The sequence below is a fragment of the Rhea americana genome, unplaced genomic scaffold, assembly GCF_003343005.1.
Source record: "Rhea americana isolate MKP2758 unplaced genomic scaffold, rheAme1 scaffold_221, whole genome shotgun sequence".
In the NCBI taxonomy this organism is placed as follows: Eukaryota; Metazoa; Chordata; class Aves; order Rheiformes; family Rheidae; genus Rhea; species Rhea americana.
Genome location: NW_028186333.1, coordinates 932,768 through 949,329, shown reverse-complemented (window position 1 = coordinate 949,329; position 16,562 = coordinate 932,768). Strand labels below are relative to the sequence as shown.

The window sequence follows — 16,562 nt, the reverse complement described above, 5'->3', positions numbered from 1 at the left end:
CCTTATTTTGGTACATTCTTACAGTTTTCTAATACATAGTTTACTCCTCAATAGCACATATATCATATTTCCTGTTTGCTAAAGATAAAACTTGTATTTATTTATATGATACATTTACAGAGGAAAAACATGACTACAATACTGAATGATTATACAGGAGAAGTTTTCTCAGGTTAATAAGTTCAACTTACTGTATTAATTTACTTAGGAGAAAAGGAAAGATGGTTTTGTTTACACAAAAGATCTGGATTTTTAAAAAAGCAACTGCTTCCCTCACCGTGGATTTAGTTACCAGTACAAGGAAAAAGACTTCCTAGAGAAAAGGTAAGAACTTGATGATCCCAGCAGTCTGACATTTCAGCAATGGCTTTCTTTCCTAGGGCTCAAGCACAGAACCCACCATTCCAATACAAAACTACTCAGCAGTGTAAGTCGAAGCGACAAAAATTGTAATGCAAGCCACTTTATTTACAAGGGATATAAACCCCAGCTTATTCTGAGTGCATGAAGAACCAAACTAGAGACCAGTCCCTTGCTTACACCCTTGCRTCTCAGCCCATCTTTGACTTTATTTCAGAGCTGGCTTGGAATAATCCCTTTGCCCAAGGGATTGAGCAAATGCATACAGGACTGACTGATTTGTGAAGTGATAGCTAAAGTATTCCTAATAGCATCTCATCATAATATCATTAACCTAATTATTAGTGTAGCCAATGATAGGATTAAACAAGCTTAAGTTGTTGTTTTAGGTTCCTGCACTCTAAAGTAATGTCAGTATGATCAATGTCACTAAAAGACTGAAATGGCTATGCATAGCCCATTAAGTAGGTTTCATAGAGAAAACACCCTAGATGCCAGTTTTGGCCCCTGGAAATAAGTACTTATTTTTCTTAAAGTTACCTTATGTATAGCAGTGGGACCAATTTAGAACACAGAAGAGGCAGGCCCTTGATCCCTTGATAAGCTCTAATAGTAGAGAGAAGGTCAACAAGCATGCTGTACTGTTACCAAATGACTGAACAGTGAAACATGGTTTCATCAAACAGCTAAATAAGGACTTCCTACCATTTTTCTCYGGGCAGGACTTTAATCTGACAGAAGCAACTGTTACTATCTCTGGGCTCCTGGATGAGGCTCTACTGTGTGTTTAATACTTACTAGCATTTTTCATTGATAAGCATAATAGTATTCCCTTTGAAGTGCAGGAGCTGTGCCAACTTCTTAGATTTCAAAGCATTTTTGAGCCTTTAATTGGACAATTAATATTTCTTTAAAATATCTAGCAACTGGAAGATAGTGCTACCTGTTCCAACTTGTTTAGCACCACAGCAATTCAAGGGGCAGCATCACTTCCTTGATGACAGTTTGGCAGAAGAGGTAAAGACAACATAAATCTATTGGTACATCACTCTAGTAGTCTTCCTCAAGTTTAATAGTTACGTATATAGTGATCACATGCAGTTCTTAAGATTAACTACAAGTACATTCTCAAGGGAGAACTTTTTGCATGTTTTTTCTGCAAACAGCAAAATAATCCTTATCTTTGCAAACTAAAAGCATGATTCTTTAATTATCAAGAGCTTTATGGGCAGGCCTGATTCCTCTTGCCTCAATGAAACACATACAGATACCACAGGAATTAAGGGTGATGGAGGGTAAGAAAGTGAAGCTTAAGGCAAGAAATCTAAATGTCAAAGTCACATGCCTAAATTTACCAGCACTGTTTTTCTACTTCTGTATCTGTCACCTCTCTGCTAAGGCAAAAAACAAATTGCTGCTGCCTTATCATATGGCTTTGATGATTACTCCAAGTTTGATGATTACTCCAGGTTTCTGATAAGTGGTTTAACCACTTCACACCAGCCCTAATTTCCTGCTTGTCAGGCCACTGTAGTTTTAAAAACAATGGTAAACTACTGTATAAAGGGAATTTCCTGCTGAATTGCATGCTGTCCACGTACATGGAAGTGTCTTTGGTATTTATCATAAGAAACATAAGAGTCTTCAGTTAGCACATGGAAATGATTCATCTCAAATTTTACTGAAAGCATAGTGTAACTGAAAACCAAATACCCACAGAGCAAAATATTTTACACTAACCTTGCAATACCATGTTATTATGAATTAGTTTGAATGACTACAAACTATTCAATGCAGATGCAAATGTCACTGTAAACTTCCTTTGAAACTTATCATTAGAGATGAGAACCACTAGTCAGAGTATCTGAACAGAGTATAATTGCTAGGCTAACACTAGATCTTTGGAATATATTTACAGTGGAGCAGGTTTCTAGCTTTTCCTGAAGAAAATTTCATGTTGAAGAAATTAGCAAAAMATTCTGTGAAATTTACTGGACCACATAGAGCCTTTGTTAATAATACAGTATTTATATTAAAGCASCAGCCAAATATTGAAACAGTGCTAATAATAGAGTATTCAGTATTCTTCCTGACCAAGAGGACAAACACTAAACAGATATTTCTGTAGTTTTAATTTCTGTCTACAAGAATTCCCCATTTCTTTTCAAGATGATTACAGATTCCAGTTACAAAAAGTTCAGAGGTGAAAAGTCCCCTGTGTTGTTAACTTGTATCTAATTTTGCCTCCACAGTCTTTGTAYGACTGCTACCATATGCACTTTTCTATAGTGGTAGGCTGGAAAAGCTTTTCTACTTCCTCATTACCTGCAGGGGCATACTGTACATGATTTTCAGACATTTGTATGCACTGTGTTTTGTTTGAGGTAATACCACGGCTAAGCTAATACTGTTCTTAATAGTGCTAGACAACAGTTCATACTACTTGACTTCTTAGATGGTTAAACTTTGTGACTTTTCTTATAGAAAAAATTCCTGAATAAAGTGAGAATTTTAATAAAGTGAGTTGTTTAGATTCCATTAAATGTCAGTTTTCAATGCTATTTCCAACATTATGCAGTTCACCTATTTGCAGAAAGATTTAGAAACAGAATTATCACTCGTTCACATTGAGTCCCTATGTTAATCCCACTGTAGTCAAGTATTTTATTACTACATGATTTTGTGATGTTATCTCCATTTTCCATTTTTTGGAACAGCCATCTCAAAATGAATAACCAATAATCATCATAAGCAAGCCCTGTGTAACTGCTAGCTACATTAGACTAGTAAGGCTAAAATTTGCAATCGTTTAGCTGAACATTAATAATTTGTGCACTGAAGCTTTACTGTTGTTGTTCTCCTGTGCTGAATAGGCATTAGTTTTTAGCATTTCAAAAAATGTCTCTCTTYAGATTAAAGATCATTTGACTAAACAATCAGGGAAAAAAAACCTTTAAGCAGTACAAAAAGTTTATTTTTTAAGCATTCAGCTCAAATACATGTGTCAAAGAGATTTGACCACAGAAAATAAAAGAATGTTCCAAGATATGCTTTAAGCCAAGTTTCAGCCCACAGAGAATTTTCATAGTTGAATCTGAGATCCCTGGAACACAGATTAAGTCCTGACACCACTAACAGTGGCATGTACAGTGCCTTCAAGGGGATACAGAGTAAAATGTTCCATAGAAAGGGCACCCTTAACCTGCACATTATTTAAAATTAGGTAAATGTAATGATTAGTCACATTTTGAAGAATATTACAAGTTTACTTACAGAACRAGTACTGTTCGAGTCTTGTCTGTGTTCCTCAGTGAAGTGCCAAGATTTTTCAAGTCTTGGGTAAAATGGTTTGAAGTGCTTCTCCACTTTAGTTCCCTAAACTCTTTCCATCACCTAGGTTCAAGGTTCCCAAGCTACTGGAAAACACAGGGAAGCTTAGAAGATACAGTGTTCCAAAGGAGTTAACTTCATAGCTAGATAACAGCATTAGCTATACAGTAGTAGAGCAGGGGTCATGAAAATGGTACTTCATGGTACTTTGAAAAACAAGCTAATGTAAGCACTAAYAGTGTTTTGTAATACTAACTGGAGGTTGAACCTATGTTTAGTAGATACGATGTAGAGATCTTAAACAGGTCTGACCAAGGGAGTATCAAGGCTCTGCCATTACCTTATTTAAACTTGAAGCACAGCACATTTCATGAAATTCTGACACCCTTATCCTCCAGCTTAAGCAGTAGGGACAGGCTTTTTTCCTATTTTGCAGGATATCTTGTGCAGGATCTTTTGACAAATGAACTAGGAAAACACTGATATTCTGCAGTCTGTGGGGAAGATATGGCAAAACTGGCAAGTTTTGCATCTACATCCAGTTACCATCTTCCGACTCATAGCGATTTAGCCAACCCTGATGAATGTTAATAAAAGTACTAAGACTTGAAAAGTAAAATGTTGTCACCAAATGAATTGGTATTCACAAATTATTTTACGTAAAGATCTTTGTTGAGAATTGTGTTAAGAATGCACCTAAAGACAATTATTACCTTTTTTCCTTTAGCTTTCTAACTTGCATCTTGTTTCCTCAGCAGATGGCCTCTGCAATTAAAATGCTGTCCTTGGGAAATAAGTAATTCTTTTCAGCAGATAAAAGGATAGGTCTAGGCATATAAACCTGCAACTATTAGTTTCCAAGGTCTGACTATGAAGGTGACCCTACTTATAATTCTGACTGTGACTGCTGACTTAAAAGCCAAGATAACTGTGTCCTGCAAAAAAACAAAAATCATAACTGACAGTTGTGTGTGGATATTAAATAATCCATGCACAATATGACTGTGATTCAACTTTGTTTTTAAAATTCATTCAAAATTGCATACTGAAATAGGCCACCAGCAAGTCAATTGACAAAGCTTTTCATGCTATTCTTGTACTGAACTGAAACCAGAAAGAGGGAGAAAAGTAACCTATAGTACTAATGCCAGTTTCTCTTCCATTCTGGGTAAGRGTAGTCTTTGCTAAAAGCATGCATACTGACATTATTAAGGACGTACATGTCAATGTATAGTCGTCAGCTTTTATCCTTTATTACATACACAGCAAAGAAGGCAGCATTAGACACACACACACACAGTGTGTTACATCCATTCCATTCACAGCACACACACACGCATACACACAGCCTTAAAAAAGTGTCTGTGATAAGGAACATATTATAAATGTTGTGATCTTTATCTCTAAGCCCCTGAGCTTTTTCTTATAGTTAGGTGAAAAGGCAACGAACAAGACTTCCTTGCTCCRTAAGTGCTTTGTGCAACAATGTCCATAGAGGTCATAATCAAGTCTTTTGGGGAGGAACAACATGAGTGTCTTACTCCCATAGTCTGTCTCTTATAGCTGTTTTTGCACCAAATAGTTTCCAGTTATGTTTAGTCATCATACTCAGCTAATATAGCTCTCGGTCCTGTGATTAAAGTTCAGGTCAGTTCTGCAGATCATAAATGAAATGCAGTTGTCTCTGTCTCAAGAGATGTCATCTTGGCGATGCTGTAGGACTAGAGAAGTTACCAGAATTTCGTGGGGACTGGAGAGGCACAGATGGAGAACTGGGTGACAGTTTTCTTGGGCTGCATAGGTCGCCATTGTGCAGCTTCCACAAGAGTTCTTCATTTTCCATTGACAGACGCTTGTTTACTTTTGATTCCTTTTCTAGTGACTCCTGTAGAACAGCCTGCTCAGTAGAAAGTTGCCTGCAAAAATAAGATTTACATCAGTGCACATAACTCAAGTTGGAAGTTACATTATTGAACATAATTTTGAAACACAGCTTTCTGAAATTGTACAAAACCCCCTGCTTTGATTGAACTAAATTAGTTGCAGTGTGGTCTGGTATGTTCTCATGCTTGTTGAATTTAAACTTGCAACTTGAAGAGAGCAGGAGGAAGAGTCCTAGTAAGAAGCATTTCTAAAGACCAGTGAAGATGGTCAGAAAAAGCATCTGAAAAGTGTTCCATGTCCTATTTAAAATAACAAATGCCATACTGGAGCCTCTGGACCTTGTTGCAGGCCCAGCTCTACATAGTTTCCTTCAAACTACAAGAGTTTGCCCATCTCTTTAAGCAATGGATCAAGTTGCAAAAACTTCAGACCCACCTAGATATTGCTGTTACTGCTAACTAAAGCACACTTGTCCTTTGTCATTCTACAGCTGTGGACAAATCACTAAATTGAAATGGTTAAAAGTAAAGCCAAGCCTATCTCGCAAACCAGCAATATTCAAAGAGGCCATATCCAGCTACTGTAAAAAGATACTCCTGAGTTGGTTTCTCTTCATTGAAATACTGTTTTGGAGCACTGAAGAACATGAGCCTTTAACTCCTTGCAATCTTTTCCTGTTTCTTGTTTCTACAGTAGAATGCAGATTTGTATARGTATGTGTGGGGAAGGAAGGAGTATATTCTTTTTAAGCACTCAGACCAAAATCGGTCACTGTAATATTTACACAGATTTTTTTTTCCTCCCCTACTCACAGGAACACCTTCTCTCAGTTAATAAGAATATCTAGAAGTCCTCAGATATTTTTCACCTTGAAAGTTCCATGTGTTTGTCCATTCGAGCTTTTAATTCTTCATTTTCTTGCTGAAACTTCTTCAATTTATCCATTAAGATTGTATTGTTTTCCACCTTTCAAAAAATGTCACAGGTTAAAATAAAACCCATACATATGCTCATAAGGCTGTTGACTAAATTATAACATAACAGATATTCATAATCTGGAGTTTGCAGACTGTATTACAATAAAAGCAAAAACAGTGACCTTGGAGTAATGCAAAACTGACTTGCTGTAGTGGTTTAATATTTTCTAATGATCAAACAGGTCTACTGATTTTATTCTTGCATAGCACTAGCATTTTGCACTTGTGCTGATTAAATGACAGCAAAAAAAAAAAAAAACAGGCAAGATATCTGCCAATTGACTAGTTACTAACTGGGTTTTTCTAATAGTGGTGGACAGACTTTCTTGAAATAACATGATAAAGTGAAAAATTTGAGCGCTCCTCTATGTAATCGGCTCTCCCTGCTGCTCTCCTCATTCCACTTTGTTACTGCAGTACGTTATCAAAGGTTAAGGAAAAACAGTGATTAAATGGTTGAATGTTCTAAGGGCTTTTACACTGGCAATCTTCATTCAGAATACCTGAAGTTTTTCTAGGATTTTTGCACAGGAGCTGTAGACCGGTGGGTACAGAGTAACACACGATGCTGTGCAATGCTGAACAGCTGACATGAAAGTATCGCTTGGTATCCAAACCTCTTCCTATACATCCTCATTAAAGTCTTGTGCAAGTGTTACAAGAGCACTCAAAGGCCCCACCCAAGATAAGCTGTGCCCTACAAACCAGACAACACAAAGTAACTCCACAGGAGAAGGCAATTTGGGGGGCAGAATTTGTAATTACAGACAGATGAGGAACAAAGCCACACAACTTGAAGCAGCCTAAAAATAATAGTTAAAATGTTTGATCTGAGCAATCAACTCTAGATGAGAAGATTAAARTAGTTTTTCCAATATCATATTTTATGTTAATTAGTTGTATTTATCGACCTGTGGGAGGGGTGTGTCTTTTTGGTTTAATTAAGATTAGCTCTGTGCTAACATCTTCCTGACAGTGCAGGCCAGGATGCTGGGTATGTGCTCAAAAGGTTCTTCCCTAACTCTTGAGCAATGGTAGCAGGTAAGGATCTTTCTTTGGGGTAGGGGGGAGGAGAGGAGAGGAGAGGAGAGGAGATGTGGAAGGGCCCCAAGATGACCCTATGCTGTCAGCTACATCAATGCAAACAAAGCAGTAGTCGTCTTAGGGGTTAAAACGTTATTTACAGCATCTGGTAACTCCTTCCCCCCTGCCACCACCACATTACAACCTAACACTGATATAATCGTACCTGCAGTGTGACCACATCACATTATAATTTAATGCTTCATTTTAAGCAAAAGGTTAATCCTTGCATGCAACTCTGACCAGCCTGAATTCATCAGCAGATAACTCAGAGACATGGTCCTAAATTGCCAGACCCCAAGGGAAGCTCACCAGTTTTTCCATCTTCATCAGTTTTATATCCTGCTGATGCAGTTTCTCATTCTTGATCTCCAGAACTGCTTTCAAACTTTCCAGTTCCTGTTCCAGATACATTATCTGTGGGTTTTTCTGAAAGATTGCCATAGAATTCGCTTATTACCCTGAATTTCAGAAACAATTTAAGTATTTTTCTGCTGCTTAGGAAGAGAAAGAAAATAAATGTGGTAACAAGAGTTACTTGTTCTAAGTAATCAATATGAATATCAATTTGAATAATAATAAAAAAAGATCTAGTACCACTTTCTCCTCTGATTTTGTTTGTTCTTCATTTTAGGACAGTTGCAGCTTTTCTTAGAATAAAACATTTAGAAAATGTTTTTGTACAACTGTGGAAAAACCCTTGTGAATCAAAAGCAAGGCACTAATGCTATCACAGCAAAACTCCTTGYGGGTGTGCCCAAAGGCGCTCTCTAAGGCTGGGAGCTCCAAAACTTGCTTCATTTTACACATAACTCATACCCAAAAGCCACTTGGGTAAATATTTTTAAAGTTTTCAGGTGTTGGAGTAGCACTTAAAGTTTAAACCTACGAACTTGACCGTAGCTAATTTTCACTGTTTTGAGTCTGAAGGTAGCTCTTACGGAGTAAACAAAAGTTGACATTTTTACACTCCTCTTAATGGCCTTGCAATGCAACAGCAAATACAAGTCTTGCACTGTTGTACAKTGTAACTCATCTGCTATACAGCAAGTCAGGACATGAATCTGAGTGTTTTTTTTTTGTTGTTGTTTTTTTTTTTAAAGTCAGATGCATTTCCTTCAAGGATCTATTTTCCAGAGTAAGGAACCATTTGAATTTTACAGAGTAAAAGATGTCTTTATGATTTCAAAGGTGTAGTTGCAAGCAAAGTAAGGGGAATCAAAAAAAAAAAGAGAGAGAGAGAGAGAGAGAAAAGAAAAAAAAGAAAAAAAAAACAAAAACAAGTTTCAATTCATTTCCAGGTAGCATGAGTGGAACAGAAACAGAAGACATTGAATGATCAAGCATATTGTGTAACTAAGTTTATCTTTAAAAACAAACAAAACTTGTTTTAATGTATTTTGGTAAGACTACTGGTGTTCTGAGTTGAGTAACAGCTTCATTGCAACATCAGAAAAGTAAGAAGTTGCAGGAAAACCTCCTGCAGTTTTGTGGGATGCAGCCCACAGACAGTGTCCGAGTGCTATGCCGGAAAGTGAGGACACAACCAGTACCATCCACAGTTAATGCAAAGGCCAAATCAGCTATGCATTTCATTCTTCTTCATTTAAGGACCGTGCCATTTATGATTCTTACTTAATTACTACTTTTAAACAGAGGACTCTGTGCAGAAATACTGCTGTGTCTCAGAGAATGGGACAAAAAAGTTGCAAATTTGCAGTTATTTATTTTTATGGCTTTACACAGAGTTTAGGAGCTATTAGGGGAAAACGTCATTTTTATTAATTTCTTCCTCTGCTCCTAAGAGTTAAATTTCTTTTAAAAGAAGTTGCATCTGAGCTACCATGTTAGTTATTCACTCTCCAGCATAAAGTCAGATGAAAGACTGAAACATCTAGGTAAGAATTTTACAAAAAACCCAAAACCTCCACACAGAATATCCTACAGGAATATCAAGTGACACTAGTTAGATAGAACTGGAGAGTTAAAAATATATCTGTCTTCAAAAGGCTAATGGAAATTTCTTATTGTGCAGAATTTGTATCTAGCACAGAAGAGTCTACTGGGTCAAATTAATCTTCTTCCATAGAGAAGCCTCAAGCTTTTGAAGTTGTCTCATGTTAACTGCCATTAAGGCATCGACTATTGCTCCTTTAAATTACATAATGTCTGAATGTATTTCTGGAAAGCAGTTCAGACTCCCAAGTGCAGCCTCCCCGTGACGCCTGCCTTGGTGTCCTCCCTCCCAACCACCGCAGCGTGTTGTGATGGCAGATTCCCCCGGCTGCAGCTCTGCCCTGCCTCTAGAATAAACAGTGCGAGAGAAAGAAATGAAATTGCAGTGAAAACTAGAATAATTTCTATTAGGTAAGTCTGCACTTGTTGCACACACAGCAGATGCTTTCTCTGGCTCTTCTTCCCTTCCCAAAGCTCTGTGATTATTCACATTTTCTGCCCCAAGGGCTCCCAGTACCTGGGMAGAGGCCAAATAGCTTGGGTTCTGCTCTGCCACCCTCTGTCTGACCAGGTCTTCCTCCTGTCCCACTTKTCCTACCTTGTGGTCTCATACTACATAGAACTGACCCTCTATTTTATTTTCTGTCTTAAATGYTTTACCAGTTCTTAAAATGAGGAGCATGTGCTGAAGTCTGTTCTCAAATTAAACAGCAGCTGCACACAAATCGTCTGTGTCCAAAACCACTATTTTTAACAGACTCTACTGCCAGAAAACACAGACTTACTGCACTTGCATGTCACCTGCTTCTAGGGGAAACTGATGCAGACTGATCATTTATAGTAGCTAAACTGGCAAAATCTGAAGATGTGCCACTAATAAAGCATTTTAAATGAGTTTTWAGCTTAGAATTTCTCTTCACTGGATAAGCAATTCTAAAGCTCAAACTGGAAAGACAAGCATGTTTATATCTAATCCTCTCCGATATATGAAAACGTTCTAYGCACATTTCTACTTCCAGGAGCATCACAGATGACAGCAGCCTTGGGAAGAAAGGCAGACAAAAGCAGTTTTTCTAAAAGATACATCAGCAATAAGCATGAACCAGTTTGAAAAAAAATGCATTAAGACTCATAAACAAAAAGTGAATTTTGAGGTAATGATACAAGACAGCCYACACTGATTATGGCACTTTCAAAACATTTGTTGATCATCTAGAAAGCTACGTTACGCCTTTTGTGGCACGCTTCAGCTTTCAATTTAACTTAGCCAATAACTTCACTGACTTTGATATTCAACAGCTTTAGATGTTTGCAGTGGTAAAGCCAGTATACACCACTGTCTAGTGCTTGAGAAATATTTCTGGTAGGAGTGTAATTTATGCAAAATATTAGTAAGTATCAGAGCCCTACACTTCACAAGCAAGGCAGCTGCTAGAAGAGGAGGCAAGTCTTGGCTGCAAGAACATTTTAGTAACAAGTAACTTACTCGGATGTTCTAATCACGTTAACTCGCAACTCCTTCAAAAAATTCCCAAGAACCAACTACTTGTCACTCTCAGAAGGAAATTAGAACATTACATAGTCATCAGTTTTATCAGGAAGTTAATTTTAGTGCAAATAGAGTCGGTGCTACTTTGTGTACTGACTTAATTCAGGTACATGCCTTTCAACAACGGATACTGAGGTATTAGTTTGTCCATACCATCTACTGCACATAATAAAGACTTGATAGCAAACTTTGCGTATTATGCAATAACCTCCCCCCCAAAACAGGCCTACAAGATTTGTTCATCTGCTTTACTTCTGAGGATCAGGACTTACAAGATTGGCTTTTTCTTTGGCTATTTGTTTTTGCTCTTCTAATTTCAACTTCTCATTTAGACAGTCATTTTCACATTTTAATTCATCGATCTTTTTCTAAAATGAAAAGATATGGTATAGTTAGGCCAAGAATTCAGTGCATATCTCCAAAACACCTTACAAGTTTTACACTGTTGCCATGTCTCAAACCCTTAACAAACCTCTAGCAATTCCTGCTTCTCTTTAAAGGAATCTTGAAGTGACTTCCTTTCAGAATCATGGGCACTCTTGAGCTCTGAAATAAATGATTTTTTTTGCAGATTTTTAATATTTCTTAAGACATGGTGAAAAAAAGTAANAAAAAAAAAAAAAAAAAAAACATGGAAAGAACATCTATCATTACCATTTTAAACAATATGGATATACTTAGCATCAGATTTATTGCTGCTTCAGATTTATAGATCATCCCCTCACACTTCATTCTATTTAATTAGCTGGCAGCATGCCAACTTTAAAAGCATTCATCTGCAGGCAACAAACTGAGAAATTGAGTACAGGAAGCTTAAAGAAACATCTGACAAAAGCTGAACTTCTGAAAGGGAAGACAACCAATTGAAATCATGTTTTCCAGGAGCATCTTTAAAAATGTTTCATCTCTATACTCATTCATGCTTTGGAGATGTCAAGCAGTAAGACATTACTTCTTGATTGTAGTGAAAGTGTCACCAGCTTTAAAGCTGGAGGAAAAAGTCTCCTTAGAAACTAGGTTGTCAAGTGGAGCTGGACACTGGAGGGAAATCATCTCTTCAGTCAATTAAGATGCAACGCCATTTAGAACTGAGCACACTCACCTCCTGCCCCCAAAAAAACAACCTTCACCTCAGCATGGCGTGAACAATGCATAGTAATTCTCAACTCRAGAAACATCTTTTATTTTATTTTTTTTTAATCTGGAAAGTAAACAACCCCACTTTTCCTGGATTTCAATTCTGAGGTGCTCCTTACAAAAACATGGCAGGAAAAGCATTTTACTTGTTACCTTGAAATTTTAAGGGYAGTCTGCAATTTAGACACATCTTTTACTGAAAGAAATGAAATCCAATCTTAAACTGTTTTTCAGGTTTCATTCAACTATAATGGGATTACAATTATTTCTGTATGTAAAATAAGCCTTGTGTTCTAAAAGAAGGAATTTTGACAATGTTATTAAACACATATGGTTACAAAGAATGATTAAATGGATATATTGAGGAAAGCTTGAATATTTATGCTTAGAACTAATAGTACTATAGTGTATGTACTTGAATACAAAATACTTGCCTGAAAAAGAAGATTCATATTCCTTTTTCAGCTCCTCTACTTTTTCTGAGTGGCTGCTTTCAAGTTCCAGCTTCAAGTTTTCATGCGTGATGTTTAAGTTGTCAACCTGCAATATGACAATATGATTTCCTCCCCTGCAGCGTATCAAATTAATTCATGTTTAAAGAAGCACTGCTACAATGGCTGTGTGCAGTATGTTGTGTACATGTTTTAGATAGTCTAGGTAGTATAAAGGTAGTATAAAGTGCACTTAAAGGTAGCATAAAATGTGAGAAACTAAGCCACATACAGCACTTGGTAGATGAGTGATGCCTTATAGTTCACAGACACTAACAGGATGATGTGTCTGTCACACACACTGAGTTGTTGCAAAGCAAGTTCACAGGCCAAATGTATTTTTATAAATCTCAAAACTCAAGCAGATGCAAATATCTAGTAGAGCTCCARAAGCCACTGGAGTTTGCAGAACATTAGGAACCTGCAACATGTTTAAGCAATAAAATCTGGACAGCTTAGTGTAGTAGCATTTTTCTAGTTGCAGTAAAGGCAAGTTTCACATTAAATGAAGCTACCAACTCCAGTACTAGCGAAAAATCAGGACTGTCTGAAGGCTCACGGTAACAGAAATCAATTACTAGAGAACATTTTCACTTTAAGTGTCACAAACCTGTTCTTGGAGTTGCGCTTTGTACTTTTCAGCTTCTTCAATGCAGATGCTTTGGAGTTTCTCGCATTCTGCTGTGTAAAACTGCTTTAGCCTCTCCTCCAGCTCAGCTAAATCGTTGTGATGTTGCTGATTTAACTTCTGCACAAATCCTTCATAAGCAGCTTGCAGCTCAATCCTGTCTCTCTCCAATTTCTCACAAGCTGCAGAGGTGGTTACTGAAGATTTCAAAAGAAAAAGTAATCAAGTTCAATGCTAAATTCATGTTTGGTCTTTGCTACAGGTATTAAAGATAGCAATGAATACTCTGCACAGCAACAGCATTATACAAACATAATTTATCTATAAATTAATACCACCTCCATATAAAAAGATGATCTTCAACATATAAAAAGATGATCTTTAAGATCTTTGGAAAAACACTGAATTCACAGTCCAATGCTTCTTATGCTGAGAATTATTTGAATCTGGAGTTATATCAGGAACCCTTATCAAGAACACAAACGCGAGTTTGTCATGACATAAAAGATATATCAAGGCATGTCTCACTAGATACTGGAGTGCTCTTATAAGAAAGGTAATTGGATTTACTGCTTCACCTAATTGATCCCATTTCAGTAGTGGATTTCTCAGAGTACTTCACTTTTTGCTGTATAAACCACTTAGCTAAATTGGAAAGTCCTAATATCCTGAAAACCATTTATTTAACATGGTAATTACAGTAAGATATGCAACAGAGAAGCAATTCTAGCCTCACATGGGCTACCCAATACGGAGTGATATAAAACACAAAACCTCCAACCGAAACACGTTACCAACACGCATAGGCCTAAGATAMTTAAATATGCAAGATACAGGATAGTTTCTGGCAAAGTACAGAGAAGTAAGAAAACAAGAAATACAGTATATTTCTCTTCCCATTTATATTAAACATAGGTCAGCTAAGATGACTGCCTAGGTTTGTCTCCCCATATTTACAGGTGATTAAAAGTCAACATAGAAGCTAGTAACTTCTGAGTTTTAAATTTAGTATTCACAATCCCAGTCAGAAGGGTCTTAATAGGGAGAATCATTTTTCTACTGCTAATACAGCTGCAACATACATCTTTCACCTTATTTCTAGCCATTGGTTGCTTCYGGAATTGTGTAATGGAAGCATGTGGTCTCTGAATATCATAAGCAAATTGTTTATATACAGCCTCTAGTGCTTTTGCTAAAATAAACAGATTAGCCAATATATGTCTATCTAAGAAAAAAATGACTGGACTGTTAATGTGATATTGGATTAAATACMGGAGAAGTCATACATACAGGCACTTTATAACTGCTTGGCAGACTGCCTGAGCAATATCAATTTAAACTCTCCATAAAAGCATTGGAAGATTCATGAATCTTCATATAAGCATTACAGGAAATTCTTAGTACAGCTTTGTTTGAGTCTTAAGATATATACATTACAATATCTTAAAGCATACATTTTCAAATCAGTACTAGTCTCAGCTATTAGTGAGAGGAGTCTTTTCAAGTAGGAGTGCCTGAAATTACACACTTGTTAGATTCCCACTTTGCTAAAGCTCGTCAACAGCAAGTGAAGAACTGAACGGATGCTACTTGCACTCTGATTTAAGGAAATTGTAATGAAGTCTCAGCTCTAGGGCAATCACCTGGAACCTGTATTTGAACTAACAAGTATAAAAGAGTGAGATACGATGCCTCAAAATCAGTTTTCACGTGCATCTACTTGARCCAGTTCTAACGGGCTTAGCTTTGCGCTAGTTCTGTTTAAAAGACCTGCTGCCGGGCCAGCTGTAAACAGAGCTGTTCACCCCGTGACTGGCAACAACCCAGCTAAAGGCTCAACAAAAACATACTCGAACACTCTCTGCAACCAAAGCTGATTTCACAGCTTTCTATACTGAGAGGGAGAGCGGTCACCAACAAGTAAGGTATTTATTATGCTTTCTTTACTCCTTATGCCCACCTCTATAAGAACTGCTTCCTTTGGAAAAACAAAACATTAATATTCACACTTCTATCACAGCACACTGGTGTATAGTTACTGAATATATGTGCTTTGCATTGTCATGTTTTGGGGGCAAAAGGAACATTATGGGATAAGGGATTTTATTTTATAAGGCAAAGGAACAGGCACAGAGCCAGACAGAGCCATTACACAGCCACATGCAGAACCGCTCGGATCATTTACAGCAGAGCAAGAGGCAAAGCTGAGAGGCAATTGACTCACATGCCTCATTTGAAATAATTGTAGCAAAATGCATCAAATGACCCACTTCCTTTAAAAGGAAAGAGGAAGAAGCAGTCATCTAATTCTTTATTCGGAAGGCCAGAGTCATGCATTTGTCTCGGTTCAAAAGAATTTGCCTTATCTCATTTTCTTACCTCAGATGGCCAATGTCAGATGGCCAAATACAGACAATTTCAGGTGGTGTATAGCATTTTATAGAACGGAGAAATCAAACAACAAACCACACCTTTACTAAMGCAAACAGTCGTATTAGTTCTTGTTTAGCCAGTTTTCAAGTCAGGTTTATGAGAAGACTAATGTCACAAAGACAAACAAAACTAACTTAAAACCTGCACTGGAAGTTGAAGGTTGTGTTTCCTTCAAGGTAACGCCTGGCCTCTGAAATGCTTCCTTGCAGATTACAAATCTGGTCTTGACAGAAGCAAAGACGAGTCCCTGTCCTCCAAACAGAGGCCAGAGCAACCTTCAGGACGGCTTACGCGAGCTCCCCCTGGCACGGCACGGCACGGCACGGCACGGCACTGCACATGCGACATTCCAGCCAAAGCTCTGATCAAAGAGTTGTTCGTGGGCAATTAAGAGAGCTCCCACAAGCCAGAGGTCTGTCCCTGCATTCAAGACTCACAAGCGTCTGCAGCAAGTATTTTGCACAGCCTTATCCACCTCCACAACAAATAATACTAATAACTATACATTGCCTTATTTTAGGAAAGGGACAAGCCATGAAAAAAYRCAAATATAATTCCTTAATCTGGCTRCTCATCCACAGCAAGGRGATGCTGCAAAACTTGTGACTAACCGAACTGGTGATGATGGATTATCCCACCTAAGAACTTTCTTAGAACACCAGAGCTTAGTTTTGAGGAAAACTTTATTAACTGAAGGATATGCTCTTCCAGTAGCAGAAGGATCTATTACACAA

General features: G+C 37.4%; 1 protein-coding gene across 5 annotated transcripts in view; it reads right to left on the bottom strand.

Annotated features, from left to right (window-relative positions):
* Positions 1–74: 74 nt before the first annotated feature.
* The window catches only part of MTUS1 (microtubule associated scaffold protein 1), a 124,525-nt gene continuing 108,037 nt past the window's right edge, over positions 75–16,562 (bottom strand). For 3 of the 5 annotated variants that reach the window (XM_085305503.1, XM_085305504.1, XM_085305508.1), the window contains 7 exons: positions 13,378–13,592; positions 12,711–12,816; positions 11,612–11,685; positions 11,412–11,507; positions 7,947–8,063; positions 6,443–6,540; positions 75–5,606 (listed from right to left, as the gene is read on the bottom strand). In XM_085305503.1, the coding sequence (XP_085161629.1) occupies positions 5,390–5,606; positions 6,443–6,540; positions 7,947–8,063; positions 11,412–11,507; positions 11,612–11,685; positions 12,711–12,816; positions 13,378–13,592 (923 nt within the window). In that variant the 3' untranslated portion in view covers positions 75–5,389. The other 2 variants (XM_085305507.1, XM_085305506.1) reach the window with 2 other exon arrangements.